At 35.1% G+C, this 19505-nt stretch overlaps 2 protein-coding genes across 2 annotated transcripts in view; one reads left to right on the forward strand and one right to left on the reverse strand.

Annotated features, from left to right (window-relative positions):
• Anks1b (ankyrin repeat and sterile alpha motif domain containing 1B) overlaps positions 1 to 19505 on the forward strand; it is an 895075-nt gene that overhangs the window by 177363 nt on the left and 698207 nt on the right. The window contains exon 9 of the mRNA XM_048357586.1: positions 6611 to 6754. Coding sequence (XP_048213543.1) covers positions 6611 to 6754 — 144 coding nt within the window. The remainder of the gene's footprint in view (positions 1 to 6610; positions 6755 to 19505) is intronic.
• On the reverse strand, positions 12624 to 13811 carry Garin6 (golgi associated RAB2 interactor family member 6). The gene is made up of 2 exons (XM_048352622.1): positions 13194 to 13811; positions 12624 to 12737 (listed from the first exon to the last, which is right to left on the reverse strand). The coding sequence occupies exons 1-2, from the start codon at positions 13809 to 13811 to the stop codon at positions 12624 to 12626; spliced, it is 732 nt and encodes a 243-aa protein (XP_048208579.1).

Below are 19505 nucleotides of genomic sequence, written 5' to 3' on the forward strand. Positions count from 1 at the left end.
GAATTACTCTAGACTCACCTAAAAACAAACCAATTTAAACGAAAGCCTCGAATAAATCAAAGTCATATCCAAATAACTTTATTACAAACATATTCAGTACTTTTAATGGACTTCAACCAAACTCAAGGTTCAATAATGTATAAAATTAAAGCAATAAAAACAACTATGTATGAAATAAATGAAATTTATGGTCATGTGAAAATTAATGCATAAAAATATACCTGGAAATTACAATTGGTTTAATTCAGATGCATGATAAAAATTTGTTGTTAATATGCTTGTTGTTATATGTTATATTTTAATATGTTGAACAGTTTAAAGGAAGAAGTGAGCATAGGTGAGATACAAATAAAGATTCAAATGGAACATGTAGAGAAGAAAAATACAATATCTGAAATTAAAAATGAAAAGCATATAGTACATAGCAGAAATAGAAATATTGTAAGTGAAAATAACCAAAATAGAATACAGACAGAAAAATAAAAGCAAATATTCTTCAGTCACCTGTGGAAAAATATGCAATCAAACATATGCCTTAATTAGTTCCAGAAGGAGAAGAGAGGTTGGAAGTGGAAGAATAATGAAGGGAAAAGTGAACAGCAGTGACTGAAAAATTGTCTACTAGGGAGCTGGGATGTGGCTGAGTGCTTGCCTAGCATGCACAAAGCCCTCAGTTCAATTCCTCAGCACCACATAAACAGGAAAAGCCAGACGTGGTGCTGTGGCTCAAGAGGTAGAGTGTTAGCATTGAGCAAAAAGAAGCCTGGGGAATTGAACCCAGGGCCTCATGTATACGAGGCAAGCACTCTTGCCACTAGGCCATATCCCCAGCCCTGATGTCACCTTTTGAATAAATGAAAAATTATCATTCCCATGCAAGGTCTCCTGTGTACTGAGATTATATAAGTTTGCAGATAAGATGTACACAAAAGTGAAATTGCTCTGTATAATAATGGAGAGAATTTGAAGAGCTAATGAGAAAATCTTGTGTAAAGAAGCAGAATTCTATTCTGGGTAGAAGGGATGATGAAAAACACCCTTCTACCAAACCATCATAATAAAGAAAAAAATTGGATGTGAGAGGAAGAAAGGTTAAGTTGTGTAAGGTAGAGTTTGTGGCAAAATGTGAAAGTGCACTGAAGCTTGTCATGAGTGTGCTGTTACTGAAAAATGATTGATTTTATTTAAAAAAATTTTATTGTAAAGGCGATATATATAGAGGAGTTATAGTTACGTAAGTAAGGTAATGAGTACATTCCCCTTTGAACTGTTACTCTCTCCTTCATTTTCTCTTACTCTATCCCCTAACTCCTCTCCCCTCAAGTTGTATAATTCATTTCAACATGTCTAATGAGTGTTGCATTGGTTCACCTTTTTTCTTACCTCTTCTGTGACTCCCCTACCCTTCCCCTAATTAGATAAACTTATATACAAGACAAATGATACAGACATAAAAAATACTGACATCAAGGAATAAAACAAAGAGGGAAAAAGAAAGAAAAAAGAAATAACTGTGAACAGTACACTTAAAAAGCCTCTTGTTTCTATTTCTTGGAGTTCATTTCAATAAGCATCATTTTATATGGTCATATGAACATAGCTAATGAGTTATTGTGATCCTCTGCTAAATCTAATAGATTTCTAATAGAATTCTACATTAGTTTGGAGATAAGGCAAACATAGCTGTTCAAACATAGCTGGCTTAAACATCTATTGTTCTTTGAAGCGTTCCAGCAATTAAGAACTTGCTTCCACAGTATAGTCAAAAGGTAGTAGGACCTAGACACATGGATTTGGAATTATAATTCTGCCTCCTTTCAAGGATGATTTTGCAAGTTGAATAACATCTTGAACATCAAATTCTTCACATAAAATAGTGAATTGACCTTATTGTTCTGTATTTGAAAACATAAATCATAAAGCACCCTTATATATTAGATAATAACTATAGTTTGTATGGTACATATAAAATATATGAAAAATCACTATCATCATTTCATAGGGAAATACCTTTTCTCAGTGTTAGACAGATAAAATTATTCTAAAAAACACTTTTCTTTGAACTCAGATTTGTCTCACTGTGGTATTATACACTGTGACTTTTTTTTTGCAAAAGAGCAGAATGCTCTAGCCTTCTATATAATTATGTAATGATTACATATGTAATCAAGACATCTTATAGCCTCCAACTCTATAGATTATAAGGGTCTATCCCTCAATTGAAGAAATTTCATTTTTCTAGAACTTTATGAACACAGTTGGATCTCCAGTAAAATGTTTAAAAGGCATTTGAAATAAGAGACCCTCTGAGTTTAAGTGTGTTCCTGTGGCTTCAATCTCATATATAACTGAACATTATATTTAGTTTGATAAATTGTTCTAAGATACCCTATTGAAGTAAAGTTGCAAAATTATGGTTTATATTATATAGCAGATTCCTATATTGTCTTTAGGGGGCAGTGCTATACCACTGATACATTCTTTTATTTGTGCTAAAGCTACTGGTAATAGTTAATAAAAATAGACCTAAAATAGCAATAACAGTGTTTGTGACACAATATGTGTAGCCCTTAATATCAGTTGAGTTTTCTAGGCAGTCAAATGAAAATGACAGTACATTCATTTGCTAATTCATCCAGTAAACATTAAGTTCTATTATGCACAATGCATTGTATGAAATACAAATGTGAAAAGGCAAAGCTTTCTTTCACGTAGCTTACAATTCAATAAGGGAAGTAAATCACACCTATATGCATATGTTGGTATGCATGTACACTGTATGTACATACAACTTTGAGATAAACATAAAAATAGCAATATTATTACACTTAACTTTTGTAGATAAGGAAACGAAAGATTAGTAAAATTATGTGATTTGCTCCAAGTCATATAGGCTGGAAATTGCAAAGATAGGACTTGAATGTATATTTATCTGACTTTACCATTTGCCACTTTGTCATTTATAATTTTAAAGTATATGTGAAATAAATATATATAATTTTGACATATATTTCACACATATATATTATGTGATGCACACCTATAAAGAGCTATGGGTGTTCAGGACAGAATAACATTATTTCATTGGGAAATATGGGTACATAAGGGATAAAATCCGAATTAAAATGTTAATCTCTAGAATTATAGGAAAATAAGAGAAATAGGTCATATTTTTTGAAATCTTATGAATTTTCAGGTGCCTTATAGTCATTACTTCATTTAATTATTTAGGGAAAAAACCCTGTTGTTTTTCTATGGCACAAATAAGGCAAGTGAGGCTGACTTGCTCTTATCTACTGATAACTGTATAACTAAAAAATATGACTGTTGGAACTTGAATCCAAGGCTGTGTAATTTTAGAGATGAAGTTCTTAACCACAACAGTTTGCTGTGTAGGGAAGTGAAGTAGATGGTATATATAAAAAAGGGTGAAGCACTGAAATATGATTAGGCAAGCGTAAACAGTTTTAACTTTATTATAAAAAAAGACAGAAAAAGTTTGATCATATGATTAGGCAAGCGTAAACAGTTTTAACTTTATTATAAAAAAAGACAGAAAAAGTTTGATCAGAGAGAATTTGGGTATTATTTTCTATGTAGCAGAAAATAGTTGGCAATTGATGAGCAGGAAGGAGACATAAACAGATCTTATTCTTTGTAAAGAAGATGGAGATGGAGGCTCACTCTACTATTGAGTTAAATAATTTTAGATCCATTAAAAACCAAACAAGAACCATTGAAATTTTGATATATAAAACAGTGATATTTCTTAGCCAAGAATGTAATGGCCTATTATGCCATGGCATGAATTGGTGAGCAAGCCTCTGATAATTCAATACTTTTTTGGGGGGGTGGGGTGGGGACAATACTGATCAAACATATAGATGTCCTTATTAGATTAAGGTTTTTTAGAGTTTCCAAGATTTTTATCACTTAGTGAAATATCCAGGATTTGAAAGTTCATGTGCTCATCATTTTTTTATTGCTAATTTGAGAAGTGTTTATTTTGGAAGCTATGGGCTTCTACATTCAAATAGCAGAAAATGTCACTGTATGTCACAGTTGCAAGAATGCTACCAGGAGTATTATCTTGTAAGTAGAAGCATGAACAAATATACCTCTTTGGTTCAAGGTGCAATGGTATAATCTTGGTGGTTTTTTAAAATATATCATCTTCTCTAGTATATTGTGCTGTGTTCATGTAACAATGGTGAATTGGGAAAGGCCTGTAGTTTGGCTATTACAAGCTCTGTGACTTTTTGTTTTGACTCTCTATACCTTATTTCCTTATTGATAAAACTATGGGAAAAGATATATACCTCAAAGAGCTGTTGTATGAATTAAAATAATCAATGAAAAATAGTTCCATTGCACACAGTCACATAGTAAATTCTCCATATAAATATAGGTATTATTTTATTTCCAGACAGTAATTGAGGAAAGTACTATATTATTATTGCTTAGTTACCAGTTGAACAAGGGAAAGTGAACGTATAGATATAGAAAAAATATTTGAAATAGGACAAAGGAAGTTTTATATTCCAGTTTAGAAAGCAACCACTTTTTAAAAATGTAAATGGGATATTAATTAAATATGTAGAATATTTTTGCTAACCTCATTACTTAAGACCTATCAGTGTTGTGCTGAACACTATACTCTGAAGATTTTTACACAAATTTATTATTTTCATTCTTGTATACATTAAAAAATTTCAGTCTGCTGTATATTCAACAGGCTTTTATAATGTAACAATTTTCTTTAGTCTCTGCAAAAAATTTTTCACTGTTTCTTTGATCTTCCAATTTCTGTTTTTTTTTCCTAAATGTTCAGATGTTTAAGATTCCTGGTGATCAAGTTTTGGACCCCTTTATTCATCCCTTAGTCTTCTTTATTTATGACTTTTTCTCTCATTATTCTCTTTTTCTCTATATCCTTGGAAATATCCTCACATTTATTTTCCACATATTTGATTACATTGTATATATGTATGTATGTAATGTGTGTATACACATGTATGTGTATATTATGCATGCATGCATGTATTTTGGGATAATCTATATTTTAAAAATATTTTGTCTGTTAGAGCCTTTTTTCAAATATGTAGTGATCCTTGTTTATAGTTAACTGAAACACTAAGTACTTTTATGTTTTTGGAACTTGTTGAGAGGTGGGCTTCACCGTAGGGATTAAGATGTAGAACCACCATTTTCTGGTTATTTCTAAATCTTTTGCCTTGGGAGATTGTCTTAGTTTACTATTACAAATTACACAGTACCACATGTGGGTAAGCTTTAAAAATACAGGGTTATTTTGGCCCACAATCCTTGTGATATGAGGGGTCATATCTGGTGGTAGCATCCTGGCACGCCTGTGTATCCTGATTTCTTTCTCTTTGTAAATTCAGCAAGATTCTGTCTGAAATCTCCACCTCAATGACCTACCCATCTCCCAAAGAGTCCACCTCCAGTCACCATAGCTGGATTAGGTTTGCACCCTCTTAGTACTTCACAATAGGCATTAAACTACGCACGAGTTTTAAAGGTGACAGACTATACTAAAACTCTACAGATAAGTGCATTTTAGTGTATTCTGTACCTGGAAATACCAATTTGAGTCATGTTTTCTACAGCAAACATGGGAGGGCACTGAGTGGGTTGAGGATTTTCATTTTTACATATAAGGTGTTAATTCACATTTTTAGAGTCTTTGTATGGATTCTTAGAATCTATGTCTTTTCTTTGCTTCAGTACTCTGAAAGATACATTTGTAATTTTTTTTTTTGGCCAGAGCTAAAATTTTAGCTTCCTGTCTGGGTTAGAAGATGAATCTAGATGCCTAACATCTTTTGATAGTGTTTATTCTGTTTTAATTTCATTTTATAACTTCACTGTAGTCAATCCCTCCAAATATTTGCCCCCCCCCAAAAATCTTACTTGCAGTTTACAAATTTAGTATTAAATCAGATAATAGCTACTTATCTTTTACTCCAAAGTTACCTATCCTTGCACAAACATTTTCTTGATATTCATCAGCAAACACTTCTACTATTGTCCTTGTTCTTGTGGTTTAAATATTTTAATAAATTCTCTCCTGTCACCTTAGTGAGAATTGGAATGTGACAATACTATAAAGTTGTATGATCAACATAGAAGTCTTGTTAAAAATATTATGTTACAATGTATAAAATTTTATAAATTTTGCTTTTGGTGACATGGTAAAACTTTTTTTAAGCCTCCAATTTCATTAAAATGTTTTCATGTTATCCCTTTTAATTATATTTTCTCATAATTTTATCTCCAAAGTTAAATTCTTGATAAGCTATAAGATTTTTCTTCACAGATATTGTTGGGTCATTTTTGTGTCCTGTCTTATACACTACATATTATGAACTTTATGTTTTTCTCACTCAGTTTTTCACTTTCAACTTAAATTGAATTTTACACATTCTTTTTTTGGCTCAGTCACATGGCAGACCTAGATAACTGGCTTGAAGAGAGCTGACTTTTGCTTGCTAAGATAACACCACAAGTAATTTATATAAGTGATTGATGTTAACATATATAAATAATACTGATATAATATATTGGTATAATATAAATTTAATTTCAGAGAACTTCATCTACAATAAATTTGTCACCAGGAGAAGTGGAAGAAGATGATGATGATGAAAATACTTGTGGGCCCACAGGACTTTGGGAAGCATTAACTCCTTGTAATGGATGTAGAAACCTTGGCTTTCCCATGCTTGCACAGGTAAAGGCTTGTTTTTATTAAGGTACAATAAAACATTAAAAATGGTTGCCTACATTTTTGAGAGTAAACTTTATCCCTTAAAAATTTAGTTTATATCTTCTTTCACTTCATAATTATTCCTCAGCTAACTTTCTGTGCATGTGTATATAATATGAAAAACCATAATCTACATAAATTTTATTTTTTGAATTTTTTTGGCAGCTGGGCATTTGTGGCTCATGCCTGTAGCTGTAACTATTCAGAAGAATGAGATATGAGGATTGTGGTTTGAAGCCAGCCATGGCAGGAAAGTCTTTGAGACTCTTATCTCCAATTAACTACTAAAAAGTCAGAAGTGGAGCTGTGGCTCAAGTGGTGGAGTACTAGCCTTGAGAAAAAACAAGCCCCAGGACTAGCAGTCCCTCCTACCCCCAATTTTTTTTTGTTGTTGTTGTGGTTTGCAGTACTGAAAGTTTTCTTGTGTATAAGGTTTTTTAATACTGACTATTCAGAAATATATTATTTTAGAGAATGCTATTAAAGATTTAAAGGTGATTGATAGATGTAGTTACAGTTTAGAATGATTAAAAGCACAGCCAGGAAAACACACACACACACACACACACACACACACACACACACACACACTTTTTTTTTTTTTTTTAACAAAACAATGGGAACATTGTAGAATAAGGCATATATGCACTACTGAGGCTTTGGAGGTTTATTCCAAAAGTGAAGAGATTAAGAAAACACTAAAACATTTCAAAGTATTAACTTGAAATCATTTCGCTATTCATTAAGTCAACTTTAATTCTATCACATCAATTTAAATTTCCTGTTGTACTATGAATCATAATCCCTTAGGGCAGTTTTAAAAATGAGCAAAATATTTCAGAGGGAGTAAGTTTGAATCTACTATGAAAGTCTACGTACAAATGAAAAAATCTTAATAGAAAAGAATATAATGTTGAAAGATTATAAGAAATCGGAGAAAAAATAGTCTAAGACAGATAATCACAGTAATTGCCTAGAAAATGTTATGTATAATTTTTTATGCTTTGTAAATATAAGCACAGTGTGAAGCTATTATTTTATACATGTGTGTGTCACAGTTGGGTCATAGCCATGAAAATTCCAATTTTATTGTAGAAAGCTATGTAGGATAATTAAATCAGTATGTAGTATTTAAAGATATCTTTGTAGAAATTTTATGATAGCTTATTTTTATAGAGTTATTAATAGGTACTGTGATATGTGTTCCGTAAAGGTAGAAACTCAGTTTTGTCTGAAAACATCTTTGTTAAAAATCTGTGCTCTAATATCAGTATAACTCCTGGCAGAAAATAATGAACAAATATGTATATTGCGGGGTTTCAGATCTTCACTTAAAGTTTTTTTTTTTTTTGGCCAGTCCTGGGCCTTGGACTCAGGGCCTGAGCACTGTCCCTGGCTTCTTCCCGCTCAAGGCTAGCACTCTGCCACCTGAGCCACAGCGCCCCTGCTGGCCATTTTCCATATATGTGGTGCTGGGGAATCGAACCAAGAGCTTCAAGTGTAGGAGGCAAGTGCTCTTGCCACTAGGCCATATTCCCAGCCCTTCACTTAAAGTTTTTACGTAAAGTAGAGACTTTTACCTCATGAATAAAGAGGAAAAGAAAATGAACAAGAATAAGTTGTATTTTAATAATATACTCTTACTTAAAAGTTTTATAATAATGGAATGCCTTTATTCTTTCTCTTGTAAAATTAATGTTTTTGTAAAGGTATATTTTAATTATTACTTTGTTATGTCTTAAAAGTAGAAATCTTAGACAAAATTAAATATTAGGGCCCTTACTGTCATATACAGATTACCTCATAACCAAAGAGTTATCAATAATATTTTATATCTAGTTCTGCAATACTGTACTAAGAATTAGTTTTAACATTTAAAAGTTTTTATTTTGTTAGATTTGATAGTATATGCCCTTGGTTAATAATTTTTAAGTGCTAGTTTTTTTTCTTTAGCGATTAGCACCATTTTATTACTTTACTTTTTTTTTGGTTAAATTTTTATTGTCAAACTGAGGTACAGAGAGGTTACACTTTCATACGTTAGGCATTGGATACATTTCTTGTACTGTTTGTTACCTCCTCCCTCATTCCCCCTCCTCCTCCCCCTTACCCTGTTTCCACACCACCTCCCCATGAGTTGTTCAGTTCATTTAGACCAAACAGTTTTGCAAGTATTGCTTTTGTAGTCATTTGTCTTTTTTTTACCCTGTGTCTCTCGATTTTGGTATTCCCTTTCTATTCCTAGTTCTAATACCAGTATACATGGTTTCCAATGTACTCAGATAGGATACAGAGATAGTGCAGGTACAACCACAGGAACGGGATACAAGAGGATCATCAATAATAGAAGCTATGATTTCACATCGCATGTTGGTAGTAATTACAACAGTGATATGACAGTCATTTACATAACATGGAGTTCATTTCACTTAGCATCCAACCTAACAAACTTAATAACTTTAGACTCTCTCCAGGATCAGTTTTATCCTGCATATTTTATCCTGCATATATGGACTTAATTCTGAAATATAATTTACTTGTTTTCCTAATATATAAACTACATGACACAATGATGTTATTACTTTATGTTACTACCTTAAAATCATTAACTGACTTGAGTATTTTTTAATATTTGAATTACAATGTCAAGTTTAAAAATATATCTGTTAGAATTTTTTATTTAATTAAAATACAAATTTACTTTTTTAGTGGATTTAATCATTTAAAATTTATTTTATTTTAAATTTTAATTGTCAAGGTGATATACAGAGGGGTTTCAGTTACATATATAAAGTAGCGAGTATGTTTCTTGTCAAACTTGTTACCTCCTCCATTTTTCTTCCACCTTCTCTCCTCCCCAATTCTCCATCCCCCCCCCCCCACATTGTAGAGTTAGTTTACAATATATTTTCTTGTAAGTATTTCTGCTGCTGCATTGGTTTGCCTTTTACCCCTTGTGGATTTAATCTTAGCAGTTATGAATTCTTTCACTAATGTTCTATACAAATTCTTATGGCATGTGTGTATGAAGATTACTATCTGTGGCTCTCATGCCCATAAATAGTATTTTCCAAATATGTGTGTGTGTACACTTTAACTCAGATTTTCTGGGTGTAAGATTTAGCTATTCACAAATAATTTTAAAATGAGTTCTGACAATTTACTTTTAATTTACTTAATATCAATTCTTTTTGATTAAAAGAAGTGAGAGGATATGTGTTGCTTCAAAATTTTATGAGATCCTTTTGACTTAATGGTAAGATCTTGTGGTAAGGAAAATCAGGGTTTGTAGTCAAAAGCAGAATGAGAAACTATGTATGAAAGGAATGTGAAATTTGTAAAATGGTTTTGTCAGATGAATAGTATTTATACTATAATACTGAAGTAATACTGAAGTATTAATACTGAAACAATATTGAAGTGTTAGAGAAGAAATGCAAACTATCATATATTTTAATAAGCATCCCTTCAGTGATTATCCAGGAACCACAATGCGGTAAGAATGCCAATTTTTCTTTAAAATATATAGTGGGTCCCTACCTGTAAAGGGCTGACAACATGGTTGTTTAAAAGACTTTTAGGAGCTGGGTGCTGGTGGCTCACATCTGTAATCCTACAGCTACTCAGGAGGCTGAGATCTGAGGATTGTAGTTCAAAGCCAGCCCAGGCAGAAAAGTCCCCATGAGATTCTTATCTACAAATAACCACTCAAAAACTGGAAGTGGCACTGTGACCTCAAGTAGTAGAGCACTAGCTTTGAACACAAAGAGGCTCAGGGACAGCAGCCAGGCCTTAAGTTCAAACACACTGACAAAATAAAAAGTCTTTTAGGGAGTTACCAGCATCAAATAAAATTCAATGAAATAAGACTATGACATGAAAAACTTGTATGATTAAAAATAGGTGGTTTGATATTTTTCAATTTAAAGTATTAAAATTTATGATTAGATAGTTTTTCAAGAACACAATCTTGATGTTTGGAAAATTAAAAACACTCAGCCTACAGATGCCTTTCAAGTTTGGTAGCTATTTTATCACAAAATAAAATTAGTTTATGTTTTATTGGAAACTATTAGATAGAGCATTTAGGGAAACTGTTACATCAGTAACTGAAGGCACTGTGCATAGAGAGAGGGCTTAATGAAAACACATTTCCTTACAGTCTCCTCTTGGAGCTTTTGAGATCAGTGTAATTAATTTTGTGCTATGTAAATTTTGCTCAAATTTGTAGCATTGGCATAAATTATGTTGCACATTAATAATCCTTAATTCAATTGATCCAGCCAGCAAACATGTATCAAATATCTTTTATATTCAAGGCATGCATAGTATATTAAGCTTTAGAAACATTAGTATTATGGAAAAATATAGACCTAGTTGGAAGCCATGTTACCTGTATCTTATCCTGGATATATCACTTTTAAAAACAAAAATTTTAGTTGTAAAATTTGAAAATGAACTTTTTTCTAGACTTTGTCTATGTTTGGATTCATCCTATACTCAAAGCTTAGGGTTTATTTTTTCTGTCTCCAAGAATCCTAAAATTGAAATGACCAGGCTAAAACATGGGCACTTTGGAAGTTTATGCTTATATCTTATATAACATTTTATCCTCTAATTATAACTAGACTGAAGTTTTGACAAGCAATTCCTTTCAAATTCATGAAAATTTAGTTTTTAGCATCATTTAGCACTAAGATTTGGAGTCAATAGTTTTGTAGAACAGTTTCAAATTAGTTAAAGTAAGATTTAAGTTGACAACAAATTAGAAGGGAAACCTCTTTTAGAAAATAGGATTAAACTCAAATTTGTTTCACCACACTCCTGATTATAATAATCATTACAGTGTTCAGAGTGCCGATGGTGTACCAGATATTTCACATGTACAATTTCTGATTTTCAAGAGTAGGCAGTAAAGGAGACTCAAAGTCAGTTCATTTCATGGCAGTGCTATGACTTAAAGCCTACATTTTTTAATAGGCTACTGTGCTGCTTTTCTGATTTCATCTACATTTTCTTGCTTCTAGTTGCTGTTATTCCTTGATTTGAAAAACCTTGATTTTCCAAGTTTCAGAATTCTTTTTGGCTGTGATGCAGGATCCTGTCTTTGAGGGTAACCTTCAGCATTTTACTTTGGCTTTTATTAATCATAAACATTAAGCTAAAGGAAAGTTAAAGATAGTCCAGAGTCTGATCATGAACTCTTTTTATTTTTATTGCTATAGTTTCTTGTTAGAACAGAGAATTTAAGTTGATGGATTGTGTCATAGTGAAAGGTATTTATTTCCTCCACAGCGTTAGATGAGGTCGGTCTCTATACATGTAGTAGGACTTTGAGGCTCTTCGCTGAAGAGCTAATCTTGCTGGATGGTGACATTCTGACTTCCATTCCCCCATGTAGCTTTTATTCTGCAAGACTGAGATGAAAGGTCCCTGTAAGGAACCTTTTTTTTTTAACCTAATTTGGCAACAGGCTTGTCAGTAGTCTTTGCTCCTGCAATCACCATGCTTATGCTGCCCTCTGATGAGAGGCCAGCTGATATACTTGAAGTTACTCTTCAAGGACAGAATGTGCTTGCAGTTCATATAACAATATTACAGTCCCTAAGCACCCAGAATGACCTTGCTGGCTGGACGTTCTCTTGAATCTATGAACGCTGTACTAGCCAGTTTCTTTCTCTTGTGAGTCTACCAGCTTGATGATAGCCAAACTCATGGCACCTTCAGTGGTACTTACTGATACCACTGCTCCTGCTGCTACTCACGTCCCATGATCAGGTTTTGTGATGAGTGTGTAAACTTGAATTCTGTATATGTGGAAGGCAGTTTGGATTCATTCTTCCCTAGAATACCCAAAATAGGTGAGCCTAAACAGGTCAGGGTTCATCTGAAGGCTACTGATGCTGATTTGCTCTTTATATCTTCCAAAATACTCCATAGCATGTGCCTGTGGGGAGAACAAATGAGTGAAGTAAAGCAAGGGCACGAGCAAGGTCTCCCTTCTCTTCCTGGAGCTAAATAGAAAAAATGTTTCACATGTGACATATATATGAGTGACAGTCACAGGGAAGCATATATTCCACCATATATCAGCTTACCTAGATTGGAGTAGTATGTGTTCAAGAGTAGATTGGATGGTCCGCATGCTGTGGATGGTATTGCACCAGTGGATATGAAATTAAAAGTTGCTGATAACTAAGGAATCTTTGAATTCAGATTTGGAGAAGCACTAGGAACCTCCCCAGCGTGCTATAGCTTCCAAATAAAGGTTCATTTGGCCTTCATCCCTTCCAAATGTGATGGATTTTCTAGGTGAGCCTCAGCACTAAAAGTTGTGCAGGACCTTTAGCTTCCCTCCCCCAAAGTGCCCAGACCCCATCTTCTAGTCTCTGCAAAGACTTACTGCTGAACTGTCGTCTTCTTTTTCAAACACAGCTATGTCTAGTGTTTCCCCGGCCAGCATGGCCTGGCTACGGCTGTACGCCTCCACTGGTGGTCTCAGGGTGTAAACAAGGTTTTCCCAGTGAACAAATAGATCTTCTCGTGTATTTGAGGGGGGACAGAGTTGAAGGTAAAAAGAACGGCCAGTGGCAAGCTTTAGGCGGAGCTGTTGTTTGTAATTGTTGTGGATGGTTATCTTTACAAACTTCAAGGGAAGCAGCCTGGTGAGTTCCAATGTCTGTGTGTGCTTCTTATCTCTTTCCTGGGTGACCAAGGTGTATCTGGCATAATCTTCACAAATAGCAGCTGGGCGGGCCAGTAGCATAACATCAGGTAATGTGAGGCTGGGGCTGGTGCGTACAATGCCCACAGTCACCATTCGAGCATGGTTGTGCACATCAATCACTTCTCCTCTTTTGCTGATTTGGATGAAGTCACTCTCAAACATTGGTGCATACCTGAATATTGTATACTCCCCTTTGTACAGTTGTTGCTGAAGTTTCCCCATAGAGGAATTAAACATGCCCATCGCAGGGCTGCTCTGGGCTGTGTAATAAGGTAACCTACATTGGTTATTCATGGTTATTTTTGATCAAAACAGCTCCCAGGGGCTGTTCCACACCATCCTTCACATACTTACAGGGCATCCTGTTTCTCTGGCTTCTCTGGCAGGTGGACAGTTGTCTTCTGAAAGCTCTTTTGTCTCTGAGTGACTGAGGACCCTGTGAAGCGTTGTTCAGTGACTGTTCAGTGCCTCAGGCAATTGGGCACTTCAGTGCAAACAATGCCAAGCCTATAGCATGGAGATATGGTGGCACATAGATGTTAGGTCATTGTAGATGTTGGGGCCTTCATCCATGTCAAAGTGCCCAGATGTAGGTTCTCACTCTGGAGGGACCAACACTTGAGCCTGACATACTGGTTCACAATAGTCTCTTCTCTTTGATTCCATAACTTCAACTGCCAATCATAGTCTTACTGGGCTTCTCCTTCCCAAATGGAAGCATCAACTCCCTCCTAAGCTACCCTGCAGAATCTACTTTTATCCTCTTGCCCATTGTGACCTGTCACATCACACAACCTTTGTCTCTGTCACCCAGTGGCCCCTCCCTCAGGGCGGGACATTGCTCTCTTCACCCCACCCCACCACTCACCAGGCATGCCCTGCCACCTCTTTATAGCTCAGCAAATTATCTCTTCCCACAAAGGATCCATATACAGATCTTAATACAAACTGGCAAATTGCTTTAAAAAAGAGTTAGGCTATTCTGTATAAGATTATAAAATACACATGCTTAACATTCTCTTTTCTCTCACACTTTTTAACTTGACATTTACTTTAGAGACAATTGGACATGTTGGTAAACAGGTTAGTATAGGATGTTTATCAGTGTTTATTGTTGCATGAACATAAGATTAATATAAATGAGCAAAGTTAATACGAATAAACAAGATTTATATCATAATTGGGTTATAATTGGTATTGGTTAAATAAATAAGGATGCATTCTATCATAGCATACTTAGTAACCATAAAAATGATTATGTTATTTTCTATTTCTTGACATTTTTTTCTGAAGAACTACAAAGCGAATTTTAAACTATTACTATAACTGTTATTTTAAACGCATCTATGTATATTTTTGGGTATACAGATGAGTTCTATATATGTTTTTGAGTAGTATGATTTTTATTTTCTTCTTGATACTTTCTATTTTTGTTAGGAAAATTATTATTTTTATTACCAGGAAAAACAGAGCTGTTTTTACTGCCAATGTCTTTTTAAAATACCCACTTTAAACTTTGTGTTTTTATTTATTTTATTTTGTGTGCTGGTACGGGGGCTGGAACTCAGAGCCTAGGCATTGTCCCTTGGACTTCTTTTTTTTCGAGACTAGTACTCTACCACTTCAGCAACAGCTCCACTTCTGGCCCTTTTGGTACTTTATTGGAGATAAGAGTCTCACAAACTTTCCTGCCCAAACTGGCTTTGAACCGTGATCACAGATCTCAGCTTCCTAACTAGGATTACAGGCATGAGTCCACTGTTAACTTCAATTCCTTGTGACATTTTAAAACTTTAGCTTAGATATCTGTACCCTGGCTTTTCACTGAACATAGCTTTGAACATTAGATTTAAACTCTATTGTTCACTTGATATCACATTCTATATACTATATGACATTATCATATATTGAAAAATTTTGATGAGTCTTACCATTTATTATATTATCAGTTCAATAAATTTGTGATAGTTCTATTGATATTACTATATATATAACTTATGTAGCCATAGTTGAAATTTTAGTCCTATAAATCAATACATAATTTCTTTGCATTATGTTGAAATTCCTGATCATTTCTGAGTATTTTCATGAGAGCTGATTCATATGTGATTAGTACATTACTTTCCAAAGTCCTTATGTCTTAACTTCCATTTCATTTTTGTTACTCATCTTATAATTAGTAAAAACAAGACTAACAGACATTTAGTAAACTTACATTTAAAAAATAAGCGATTTTGGTAGCAAAGATTGAATAGTAGCATTGGATATGGTTTAATATAATTTATATACAGTTTATGAAGGTTCTTTTTTCCAGATATATGATATTTATATGAGAATTTTATGAGAGCACAATTAAATTGAGTTATCTCCAGGGTATCCAGAAATCATATAGACTTTCAGATTTTCCGATTTTTAACCAACAACAGTAGAACTTCTTGTTCTTTATGTGATAGCCATGATGTGTAATATTCTGGCAAATTTATCCCTATCTTTATGAGTCTAATGATATTTATCTGAAATTCCTATAGCTATTAAGAAAACGACCTTCTTAGCATTTGCCTCAATAGTTGAGGAGCCTAAATGGTTTAATAAAAATCTATGGAAGCTGGGTGCTGGTGGCTAACCTCTGTAATCATAGCTACTCAGGTGGCTAAGATCTGAGGATTGCAGTTCAAAGCCAGCCCAGACAGGAAAGTCTGTGAAACTCTTATCTCCAATTAATCACCAGAAAACTGGTGGCTCAAAGTGGTGGAGTGCTAGCCTTGAGCTGAAGAGCTCAGAGACAGTGCCTAGGTCCAGAGTTCAAGCCCCACGCAGACAACAACAACAAAATCTATGGAACCTACATGAGATTAAGAATTATTTTATGTAAATACAGTAGCTTTCTATGTTCTCAAATTAGGTTTCCATGTAGTTAGTTACCAGAGATTCTTAAGATTGTTTTCTTTCTCCTGCAAGAGTTTATGTCATTGAATGAATCATGTAACCTACCGTGTGTGTGTGTGTGTGTGTGTGTGTGTGTGTGTGTGTGTGTGTGTGTCTTGAATTTGAGATTATCCTTTAAGGTATCTTTCAACACAGATTAATTTAGTTGCAGTTTTGTGATGGAAGCTTAACTTTTTGCTAACATAATAAAACTAATACTTTGGAGATATTCTGAGTAGTAACAATATTGATACAAGTATTATTAAAATAATAGCTCTGGGGATTTTATAATACAGTATATAATTTTAGTCTATTACTGAATTTCTTCTTAAAACTTCTAAAAAGACATAGGTTTAGCATGTAGAAATGACTAATGTTAGCTCACCAGAGCCAGTGCTTTAATGATTAAAACTGTTATTGGTGGGACTGGAGTTTATACTGAGAGCCTAAACTAACTAGGCTGGAGCTTTACCACTTGAGCCACACATCAAAGCCTGCTTTTTGCTGGTTATTTTGTAGGGAAAGTCTAGCAACCTTTTTCTTCATGGGGTTGCCTCAAACTGTGATAATCATTCATTGGGTAGGATTACATGTGTGAGCCTTTTGCTTCTGGCTGAGTTAAACATTTTAAATAGAATTTAGTTAATAATGAATATTGCCATGATAAACAATGGGACTTTGCATATGTGATTAACCTAAACATGTTGAGGCTTATACCTGTGTCCTGCATGTAGACCCAATGTAATCACAATGGTCCATGAGAGAGGAAGTCAAGAAAGCCAGAGTCAGAAACAATGTGATGATAAAAGTGGAAGTTAAGTGATAATGCATGAACTAAGAAATGGAGGCAGCACTAGGAGCTGGAAAAGCAGAAAATGGGTTATCCTTTAGAGCCTCCAGAAGCAATTAGTCCTGCCAACACTTTGACATTAGCCCATTATTTTGAGTTTCTAACAATGAGAAATATTTAGAGAATAATTGCTATTGTATTAATATATTAAATTTGTAGTAATTTTTTAGTAATCCTAGAAAAAGATGAACAGTTTTTTGTTTTGTTATTATGCTTGGCATGGGGCTTGAACTCATGTGTGCTATTCCTGAGCCACTTGTGCACAAGGCTAGCACTGCCACTTGAGCCACAGTTCCACTTCCAGCTGATGTAGATCTTATTACAGTGAAAGAAAGCTGATTCACATACTACGTTTGTCCTACCATTGTATTTTAGGAAAAATAACTTTTGGACTAGTTTCACAGCCCCCTCCCTTTCATCATCCTCTCTCTCCCATCCCTCCAAACCTTTCCTCTCCCTTCAATTTTCTTAGGTTTCATAGGCTATGCATTGAATATTAGGACTGCATCCTTCCTCTCTTACTGTAGCAATGGTGGGTGCCAGGGGGCCACAGCTCATAGCCCAAGGATTGGCACCAGTGTTGCCCATTGGGCCCGCTCTGTGGTGAGGACTTCCCCTCTATGAAGATCACAGTGGTTTGTAGCTCCAGCACTGCCGGGACAAGTGGCTCAGAGACGTTGGGGAGGGCTCTTGCCTTAGGTGCTGGTGCTCGCTCTCTCTCTGTGGCAAGGGGCCTGGCGGAGGCCCTTGTGCCCGTGCACAAGGCGTCGTGGGCTCTTCTGCACATGTCTGGCAGCAGCCTGGCAGTCTGATTCCACATGGGGCTCCACTGGAGGACGCTGGGAACTGTAAGGCAAGGCGGGGAGGTGTGGCCAAGTGAGGGGAGGCCAAGTTACCTGGATAACGCAGGTACTGGGTAGAGACTTCGGACAGATGGGGGCGTCTGCATGGAGCCCTCCTGGGGCAGGAACTTCGCTGCTTCCCCTCATTTTCTGCGTGTCTGGTGCTGTGGCTTTTTCATTTTTTTGAGTGATTCTCTGGTTGAAGCTTACTTCTGGGCGTTCCCCCCTCCCCCCCCCCCCCCCCCCCCCCCCGCACTACCTAGGGGAGTGTGAGCTGTGCTACTGCTGTAGCGGGACCACAGGGGGCCATTCTCTGTTTCATTGTTTTCTGTATTTTTTCTTTTTCTTAAGTTAGTTCTTCTGTAGTAAGCCAAATTTTTTATCTGCTTAGAGATGGAATGGTGTGGCTATCTTGAGGTAAAGTGTGTCCTTTAACCTGAAATTTCTGTGTGGTCAGAGACACCTAGTGAGCCTACCTCCAGGTTTTCCCTTTTCAAAGTCCATTTAGTGTTACTTTTGTAGAGAGAATATTTTGATGCTGTTTTGGGCATTTCAATGTGTAAGTGGTTTAGAGATAGTGCTGAAGCACTATCAAGTGTTTTTAGAAGCACATAAAACACTAGTGATTTATTTTATGGAGAAAATCTACGTAGCATTTAAGTTTCACCGAGGCATGAGATATAGTGCTGTTGATTGTGAGTTCAGTGGTAATGAATAGACAATATGTCTTAATAAAATGTTCTTTAGACACAAACATGTATGAAATGAGACTTTGTACTAACCAGTCCATGAAAACGTTGTGGCCAGCTGGTCATATGAACTTAACCTTTATTTCCCTTAGGAGCAGCCATTGAATATTCTCTGTCTTTTTAGTGCAAAGCTACTATGAAGGCAAAAATGACTGTACATTTTGGATACAAAAACTTTGTTTAAAAATATTTTCAACAGGCCATTTGTGGTGATGTAAAACTTAATCCCAGAATTCCATAGGCTGAGGCAGGAAAACAGGAGTTTGAGACCAGCTTGAGATACATAGCAAGACCAAAGCCAGACAGACCCCCTACCCCAAAACCAACAAATCCTGAGCAGATAGGAAGTGTAGTGTAGGTTCCTGACTTAAGGCAAGCCTGGGCATAGTTATCAAGATCTTATCTCAAATAACTAGCTGGTAGGACAATACACATTTGTAGCTTTAACTACCCAGTAGGTAGCTGATTGAGTCTATTTTCACTGGTTGTATTTTTGGTGTTACACAGGAAATGATAGCTAAAGTCAATGTCAAGGAGCTTTTCCTTCTATATTTTATTCTAAGAGTTTTATAGTTTTAGTCTTTACCTGTTGATAAAATAAATACCATACTTAGGGATTCAT

Source organism: Perognathus longimembris, chromosome 1 (genome assembly GCF_023159225.1).
Source record: "Perognathus longimembris pacificus isolate PPM17 chromosome 1, ASM2315922v1, whole genome shotgun sequence".
Lineage (NCBI taxonomy): Eukaryota > Metazoa > Chordata > Mammalia > Rodentia > Heteromyidae > Perognathus > Perognathus longimembris.